The 9,315-nt window shown below is 33.8% G+C and overlaps 1 protein-coding gene across 2 annotated transcripts; it reads right to left on the reverse strand.

Moving 5' to 3' along the window:
* Window positions 1–1,260: 1,260 nt before the first annotated feature.
* On the reverse strand, window positions 1,261–7,968 carry LOC7470821 (DNA topoisomerase 1 beta). 2 transcript variants are annotated; one of them, XM_002300308.4, is made up of 16 exons: window positions 7,707–7,968; window positions 6,046–7,175; window positions 5,684–5,878; window positions 5,226–5,306; window positions 4,919–4,978; window positions 4,684–4,778; window positions 4,410–4,566; window positions 4,202–4,327; window positions 3,263–3,343; window positions 3,027–3,117; window positions 2,819–2,952; window positions 2,634–2,702; window positions 2,445–2,534; window positions 2,072–2,175; window positions 1,823–1,991; window positions 1,261–1,689 (listed from the first exon to the last, which is right to left on the reverse strand). In XM_002300308.4, the coding sequence occupies exons 2-16, from the start codon at window positions 7,156–7,158 to the stop codon at window positions 1,621–1,623; spliced, it is 2,634 nt and encodes an 877-aa protein (XP_002300344.2). In that variant the 5' UTR covers window positions 7,159–7,175; window positions 7,707–7,968; the 3' UTR covers window positions 1,261–1,620. The 2 variants fall into 2 exon arrangements, with proteins under 2 accessions (XP_002300344.2, XP_024442863.1); XM_024587095.2 differs by having other exon boundaries at window positions 6,046–7,204.
* Between the last annotated feature and the right edge of the window lie 1,347 nt (window positions 7,969–9,315).

Raw genomic sequence — 9,315 nt, forward strand, 5'->3', positions numbered from 1 at the left:
TTGGAAGTGTGATTGTGATTGTTTTTTAAAGTATTTTTTACTTGAAAATGTATCAAAATAATGTTTTTTAAAAATTATTTTTGACATTAGCGCATCAAAATGATCTGAAAACATAAAAAATATTAATTTAAAAAAAAGAAAAAAACAAAAAAAATTAATTTGTTTTAAAAAAAACTTTTAAAACGTAAAAATAAACAGGATCTAAATTTTAAGCTCATAAAAAGGATTTATTGTAACAAAAAAGACCGTGATATAGTAGAAATACTCAAATTAATAGTTCAAAGAGTTGGACTAGACATCAAACTAAACCACTATGTATTGTGATGCAATCTTTCCTTCCCTGTTTTTTTTTTTATTGTGTTTGAATGCTTAATAATTAAAATGGGATATGATTCTATTAGTAATGTAAAAATTGTAAACACTAACCCCATCAATTGAGGATTTTTTTTTAATTTATATGAAAAATAAGATAATAAAGTGTTACTACCACTCAAATAAACAAGGTTCTAAATAATTTATCTTTTTTAAGAATAATTTTCAACTTAATGATAAAAAACAGTATTAGAGATACACCTCCTAAGAGTGTATTTGACAATGTGGTTGCAGTTGCTTTTCAAATAACTTTTTGTGCCGAAATGCATGCCAATGATCTTTTTTCATTTTTTAAAAATCATTTTTGACATCAGCACATCAAAACGATCTAAAACATACAAAACATATTAAATTTTAGCAAAATAAAAAAAAATTGAATTTTTTGGGTTCTAAATAGTAACATAAATAAATAAATAAATATATGCAACATAAATTAAAGATTTAAATAAAAAAACCACTTTGATTTTCTATACGTAACTATGAACTATTAGACGATTGCATGCCTATCTATATGAATCCCAGATCAGAAATAATGAAATATCTACGAGAAATAGTTCAATAATGTTAATTACATATATTTTTATGTTTATTACGTTTTGATTTTTCTCATAATTTATTTTAAGGGTATTCCAAGAATTACATTAATCTCCTAAAATAATAATAATAATAATAAAAGAACGGGAAATGAAACAAAATTATAAGGCTGTGGTAATGAGAGGGTAACGCTGTTATATAACCATAATAACGATCATAATAACGAGTCTATAACAGATCACTTACAAAATTAATGTCCTTCATGGTTTTTCACCAGCAAGTTATCGTCTATATTTAACAAGCTCGTTCTAGCTCTAACAATTAACAAGGATAAAAAAAGATAGCAGGCGGCGATGAAATAAAAAATAAAAATTTTACTCGGTTTGAGGCATTCAGTGTATCTTCTACATTTATACTGTTAGTACCCGAATGTCGAAGGTGCAAGTAAACAATTCTCGCTGCAACTTCTTTTCACCATTGAATGGTTTAAACAAGAGGAGCAGTATGAAGAAAGGGAAAATTTACCCAATGATTAGATTAGACGAACATACAACATTAATTTTAGAAAAATGTGCATAAACTGTGATGACAGAGAGAGAGAGAGAAGAACATGGATTCGCCTCTCCCTCCCTCTCTCTCTCTCTCTCTACCTTTTTTCTTTTGGTGGGTGGCCGGGGGCGGAGGGATTTGAAAAACAACCGTTACTTCCCGCGATCAGAATCTGAATTGGGGGTCAACGTCCATCGCCCAGGTAAACTTTGCTAAGAGAGACTTGTTGAATATCTGTAACAAAAGCATATGATAAGCTTGGACAGTCACGGCCTCAGTACCAAATAGAAGAAAACGATAAACAGAAGTAAAGCATAACTGTTGGTTAAATTATTTCATCCCATAAATAATTTCAGAAGCAGTTCACCTTATCAATAGGAACTTCATGCCGCTTGCACCACGCAACTGTGATCCTAGGATCAAGGTAGTTAATCTTGGACGTCCCCAATGCCACTGTTTTCAGATCCTCTTTGGTCTTCATGGCCATTTCCATTTTCTCAATCTTTTGATTGGTTGTTGCTATCTTCTTCTCTATTCTGAAAATCAATCCCAAGAATCATTAAGAACCATCAAGTATACACAAAATACCCGAGAACAGGGGCAAAAGTTATATTACGCTTCAGGAGTCAAGCTCCTCTTTTGCTTTCCATCTGCACCCTTCAATGGGGGCTTCCCCTTTTTGGCCCTGTCCAGATCAGTTTTCAACTCCTTAAGCGTGCTCTGCAAGCAAAACATGAGTCAGCTTAAAGCATGGACTCCACAAACACAATAAGCAGTAAGAAGGTATGGGCAAGTTTCCAATATGCAAAGGGCAACAGTATGCCGAAGAAAGAGTTGGCTTGGGAATCTACACACTATCATAATAAATCCATGCATTCAAAGAAGAGAGAATAGTAAAACGCAACCAGGAATTCCTCAAGTTAGATTTTCTCCAAATTTCTCAAAAAATGAGGGCCAAAAATTTCTGGTAGAGTTCTAAAATTAATTACCTTAAGTTCCTCAATTTTCTCAGTCAATCTTGACATTTGTGCATCATGAGATTTTGAAATGGTTCGTTGATGATTACAAATGATTGCAACCTGCAGAAAAAAAGAAGCCATCATTATAGGTGCAAGAGCTGCAGCTAAAAAACACTACCAAAAGTCCAAAAAACGTTTCTGGCCACAAACTGGCTTTACCTGTTTGTTTGCTTGGTTGTAAATGACAATTTTTTCAGCAACATCACCATCTTCTGTTTCCTCATATAACTGTTTACACGCCAAATATTACCCCAACAGCATGTAAATTCACATGCTTCCAAGTGGCCCATACGAAGTTGATTATACAACTTCAATGTAGTAATTGATCTCAGCTTGAAACTTACCTTTTCATCCAATGTAATTGATGCATTGTATGTACGAAAAACTTTTGCTGTGAGGCCAGGCATGAGTTCTTTTAGGTGAGCATTTAGTTTAGATGTATCCAGTGAGTCAAAAAGATCATCAGTTTGCTTTTTTGCTGAAGAAGAAAAAACTGCTCATCAGTCCTGCTATAAGATTTTAGTAACCTAATCTTAACTGCCATTTACTCACCAACTTGAAAATGTCCAATTGCCTTGTACACAGGAAGCTCAACCTCGACCGTGTTTTCATATCGAATTGAATCTTTACCAAGGAAGTCAAACTGAAGGGTCAATCAGAAGCAAGTATTAATGCTAGCAATTCACTAGAAAGGTTAAAGTAAGTATATAGCCAATCAAATTTAGGCAACTCAAAACCATGATACTTCACTTAAAAATCTACTGTCCATAAAAATAAAACCACCATACCTTCAGCTTATTTGGAGGGATGCACTCAACATTTGCTACTTTTAATGTGCAGCAACCAACAGTATCAGCTTCATCATCATCCTATAGGCAGCCAATCACAGAATGAAGAAAATTTGATGACGTTCTCACTCAAAATGCATATATGATCAATAAAACTAATTCCTACGGGAAATCTCAACACTGCTCGGCTGGGAACCCAATAAGAAGCAAACACAAACCAGCATAACAAAATGTGTTTTGGAAACACTTGCTAAGTTCTAACAAGAAAAATAAAACACATACTGAATACATTTTTCAGGTGATTAGGTCCATGAAAAATATTTGATGGGTTTCAATTATCCTAGGAAGAGGTCCATGACTTTTGGTGATATTCCTTGGAATCAAATGCAATTTTAAATTCCTACAGCCCGATAATATGTTTCAATTATTGCACAATTCAAAAAATAGCTGTTGGTTTCACTTCACCACCTCACCCTAGAAAACCACATAGCAGAATTAAAACTAAATTGTAGTCCAAAAACACATGCATATGATCTGCTCAAGGCTGAGTTGCCATGTAGAAAGGGGAAGATAAAAAAGAGTCCAGGCATTTTGAAAAGCAACAGTGGCATTTAAATTTGGAGGATGTGATAATTGATAAACTGAATGTGATTCAGAAAAATCAAACTAGTTTGAGGCCTGAATCCATTCTTATCATTTGGCTTTCTGCAGACCATATTCACACCCAAAGGCTGAAATTAACTTGTCAATTTGAAGCACCAGGTTTGTTATGCGAGTAAAAGCCTCATTTGTCTTTAAACATTCTACCCTCCTTTGTGAAAGGAAATTCCAATGACAAGGCAAGAATACATTCTCCAAATAAAAAGGTGTTATATCCAATCTAAAAGGCCCAAATCAACTGCCAAGGGTTCAAGAAACTTGTTTTGTTGGTTGTTATACCTTCTCATTACCCGCCCTCAGAGCTAGCTTATCAATAAGATAGGTTGCCACTGCTATTTGCCGCTTCGTAATATCTTTACTTGCAAAATCCTTTGTGTAAGCTGCTCTGATGTTGTGTATATAGTCCTGCACTCAAAATACAGAAGCTAAAGACAAGTTCCTCAATCATATCACAAGTTACAACAACCGTAAGCTCATAAATCAGTACCTTCAACTTCCTTGCTTTCTCGTATTTCTCCTTGTCACTTTGCCCCTTCAAGGAACTGCTCGCAGCTAAGAATACATACTTGAATTCTTTTGGATTGATTGGATCATTCCAGAACGCCAACCATGTAACAGTATTATCATGCTTCACTTCTTTCCACCTGCAAAATTTTCACAAGTTTCCACTAACCCAAACAGTACTAATTTACCAACAGAAGCTAAAGAAATGTCTCCCTTCTATTCTCCCCCAATTTGAAAGAGTTAGTAAGAAACCAAACCTTTCACCAGGAATAGGACATTCCGGGATAGGTGCATCCTTTCCAATATTTATAGTAATGTCACTGGGACGAATTCGGCTTTTCAGCTTCCCCATCTGGTATATACCAACAGTTCATGGGAAAAATTACATGACAGTGCAAATTCAATCATTAGTGGCCATGAATATCAAAATAAAATGTAGTCAAAGCTGAAAGCTCTATGTCTCAGTTAATGGTTAGAAAAAGTCACTGGAACCTTTGGATGCTCTCCCCGTCCTCGAAATAGACCCGGTGGTTCTACTCTGAAATTCCCAACCTGGAATGAGATGATCAGAATTGGCACAATTAATATGCAAGAGGTGAGAAGTGCGTTAAAACAAAATGCAAAGAGTTAAATTAATAAAATCTGCACTAAGAAACCCATTATTGTTTAAAATGTATGACCACGAAGCAGAAATCTACTTGCACACATGCACATGCACACTCTTATGCATACACATGTTCTCTATATATAACATTTCCCAAATAATGCTAATAAAAACACTTGATCCACAGATAGTTACCTTCTCTTTAACACCATTAACAATGGCCCACATGTACTTCTCCTCTTGCTTCAATTTCTCTTCTTTCAAGACCTTTTTCTCCTACATGAACAGAAAATACTGATAATCATTGAGAATGACATTAAATGAAACTTATTCTCAAAGAGAATGGTAGTGATAATTGGTAAGGGTTATTTCCATGAAGCAATTGAAACTGCCAGAATCTCCATGATTAGTGCTTGGTTAAAGATAGAGGATGGAAAGATCCCCTCCTGCTCATTGGCAGAGAAAAAGGAATTAATATAATTCCACAATTTTACACAACAATAGCAACACTTGGCAAGATTTCTCCTAAATGTAAACCAAGTATATGAGCTGGCAGGCAAGGGTAAGTGCAAATGATGTTAATTGCTCACTCTTGCAGACTAATATGGTTTTGCATCTCAATCGCACGCAATGTTGTATGTGTACCAACTTACTTCAGTACTCATTTGTTTCTTCTTCTCCTTTTCTTGCTGATGCCATTCATATATGGGGTTGAAATCACAGTCATCTAGCTTCTGTATTACATGATTTTTCCCTAGTAATTTACGCCAATCGTTCCAAAAGTTTTGACGGAATTGTGGTTTTTGAACATAGTCTGTATCTTTCATCACTGCAAACATGGTTGCAACCTGCAGTTAAAAGATCAAAGTTTAAATGTATCTAGCACCAAACATACAAGGACAAATTTGAAAACTTCTAATGTACATAATAATAATCAACCAAACTAGGAGCAAGCAGCAGAGGTTAACTTGTCAACACAAAGGACATAATAAAGCAACATAAAATTGAATCATACTTCCTCTTGTTCAGGAGTCAAATCAATTGGTTTCCCCTTGTAAAGAATCTTAACCCCATGAGGCTTGTATGGAGGTGGGAAGATGACACCATTGTGAACTAAGGTAGTCCATTTTTTCTGGCCATCACTGGAGCCAGGCTGCACTTTTGTTGACTTTGAATATTTTGAATTTTTCATTTGTTTCTTGTTCTTCTGAGTCGTCTTCTTCAATGACGAAGAAACAACTTTTGTAACCTTTTTCTTTGCAAATGATGATTTGTTAGCTGAGGAGTCCGCCTTCTTCATTCTCTGGGAAATTGTAAGGTGGTCATCATCATCTGCCTTCTGCTCAACCTTGACAGTAACTTGCTTAACTTTTGTTGTTGTACATGCATCTAAAAGTTTTGGTTTTTTAGCAGAAGAATGGTTTGAAGGAACCTTATTATCCATAGGTCTCTTAGTTGGCACCACAGAAGATTTCTGTTGCTTGTCATTTTTAGTAGAACCATTTAGCTGACTTTTAGAAGGAAAAGGTCTTATCTCACTAGATCTGATAGACTTACTACTTGATGTCCCTGCATTTGACTTCATTGCAAACCTCGAGGATAAAGGAACTTCATCATCATCTGAAGGCTCATCCTTGACATGAGCAGGTGCAGTAACCACTTTATTGACATTGTTTGTACTCCCCTTAATTCTAGAACTCAAGGGCTTATCATCCTCGGAATCCTCATCATCCACAATCGATTTCGTCTCCTCCTTAACAGCATTTGAGACAACCTGTTTAGATGCCTGCTTCAACTGATCATTTGAAGAAGTGAGTGCTCTAGTATATGTCAGTGGTGACTTCAACGGGGATGCCTTGGCAGATGAAGCTGATGCTTTAGGGCTCCCTGTAGAAGATTTCATAGGGGATGCATTGGAAGATGGAATAGGCGATTTACCCTTCTGCAAATTCAAGCTTTGACCATTGGAATTCTGAGAAGATGAAGACGGTTTCTTCGCTTCAGGGTTTAATTGATTCTGCTTCGATGTTGAGTTACCACCCCTCTTGAAAACTATGGGCCCATCATCATCATCATCATCATCGTTGAAATTATTGGGAATTAGCTTTGGAGGTGCTTGAACATCCATTACAGTCCAACTACAGTCTGTTCTGGCATGTATACCACATCAATATCTGATAGAATTTACAACTTCAATTCAAAACCCATAACGATATTGCCGATAGTAATCCACAACAATACATTGACTAGATTCTTAGATGCAGTAATATAAATGAAAGAAAAATAAAACAAAAAACCAAGCTTTTAACATGCAAACTCAAAACTAAACCCAAATCAGAAACAGTAAATTCAACCACTAATTCAGCAAAGCTAAGCGATTGGTTTTTTAAAGAGAGGCCAAGCTAATACGGACACAAATTCAAATAAATAAATCAGTGAGCTGAAGATTATTATTATAATATTCATCACCATTTTAATTAAAAACCCGAATTGAAAATATTTCAAAATGAATCTAAACTAACAAATAAGAAACGCCCAATTAGCGATGGTAATAGAGATTCCAGAATCTCTGATATCTACTAATCTTTCATTTCTTCATTCAAATTGAACAACAAAAAAGCACAGACAGCTCTTATATAGATATTTGAAAGATCAAAGAAAAGAATGAGCGCCTACCTAAACAGGGATAATTAAACCGTGGTTGTATGTTTGTTTGTTTATAACAAAAGCGAGTGTAGCGGTGGATGAGAGGAGGCGCTGCGGAGCTTAGCGGCTAGCTATCGTAAAGTGTGGAGAGAGACCAAACACAGGCTTATTAAGGTGGATTTTTTTGGGGGGGCTTTGCAGCCCCTTCCTTCTCGGCTTTGCTGTGATTTTCTTTTTTGTTTGTTCGTCTAAAACGGCCACGTTCTGTGACTTCTGTCTGAGTTCAGTGTTTTTAATTTTTTTTTTCTTCTGATTTTAACAATCCAGGCGGACAGTTTTCTTTTCTTGAAATCACAGTTTCTAGGAGAAAACTAGGTGCTTTACTTGTGTTTCGTCCGGGTCATATGTTTTTTTTAACGTAAAAAAAAATTGTATAAATAAATTTTTTTTTACATGTTTTTATAGTTAAAAAAATTCTACGTAAAACTAAAAAGTTTATATATATATATATATATATAAAATCAAATAAATCAAGAATTATATATTTTAATAAATAAAAACAAATCATAAATATAATTAAAAATAAAATTAGAAAAATCAAGAGATAAATATAGAAGTAGATCAAGATATTTAATTTCACAAAATATAATATTTATCCAGTTGTGCTTGCTAAATTTATTTTTAAAATAATTTTTTATTCAAACAAACAATAATAGAATTCAACAAGAACATTAAATTGATTGAATAAAATAAAAGAAAAAAAATAATATTATGTAAAACTGTACATATTAGAAATATTATCTGGAAATAAATATTTTTATTTTAAAAAATAAAGTTTATTTATTAAAAATACAAAAAACAATTATAGATGTATCAGGAAAACTTCTTCAAAAATTAAATGTATACAAAATAATCAAAAAATGATCGTCATTTAAAAGAGACTCTTTCAACAAAATAAAAAAATAATTATTAATTTAAATATAAATAAAAAAATATATAATTTGAGAAAAAATAATATAAAAAGCATTAATTTAAAAAATTAAAAGAAAAAAAAGATCAAGCATTGTTGGGACTAGCAAACCAAGCCAGCCCACTTGGCCCATTTCATTAGGACCCATGTGACTGAGTCTTTTTTTGCATAGTGACAAAATTATATATATGAATAGTCCGTCCACATTGCCTTGTGAGGGGACCCACAATGCATTTTGCACAGTAGATCCTCCACGCGTTTTAGATCATTACTTAACTAGTTATTTAACTTGTGTTTTGCCGCAGGTTCGAAATATTTTTTTCTTAAAAAAATTATATATGTAAGCTTTTTCGATGTGTTTTTGTACATAAAAAATCCAAAGTGAAAATAAAAAAGTTTATATATATATCTAATTAAATAAATTGAGAACTATTTATGCAACATAAAAAAATTTATATAGGTCAATTCCTAACCAACCGAAGTTAACTAGCCAAACTTGTGATTCGGGTCATGGACTCAATTGGGTTCAATAATTTTTTTTATCTCGAATAGACACTTATAAAATTGAGAATCAACCAAATATTAAGGCAATTGGAAAAAAATCAAACTGAAACCATAGTTTTTAAACCCGACTCGGTGGTCGACCCGGTCTAATGATCGGGTCACGGG

This window comes from Populus trichocarpa, chromosome 1 (assembly GCF_000002775.5).
Source record: "Populus trichocarpa isolate Nisqually-1 chromosome 1, P.trichocarpa_v4.1, whole genome shotgun sequence".
NCBI lineage: Eukaryota > Viridiplantae > Streptophyta > Magnoliopsida > Malpighiales > Salicaceae > Populus > Populus trichocarpa.

What these genes read in the sequence shown, in the direction of transcription:
- LOC7470821 (XM_002300308.4), bottom strand. Translation starts at nt 7,158, where the DNA reads ATGGATGTTCAAGCACCTCCAAAGCTAATTCCCAATAATTTCAACGAT. An exon ending in TGAGGGCGGGTAATGAGAAG is followed by an intron (nt 3,344 to 4,201) that starts GTATAACAACCA and finishes GGCTGCCTATAG; the next exon opens with GATGATGATGAAGCTGATAC. An exon ending in TCCCTCCAAATAAGCTGAAG is followed by an intron (nt 3,118 to 3,262) that starts GTATGGTGGTTT and finishes TTGACCCTTCAG; the next exon opens with TTTGACTTCCTTGGTAAAGA.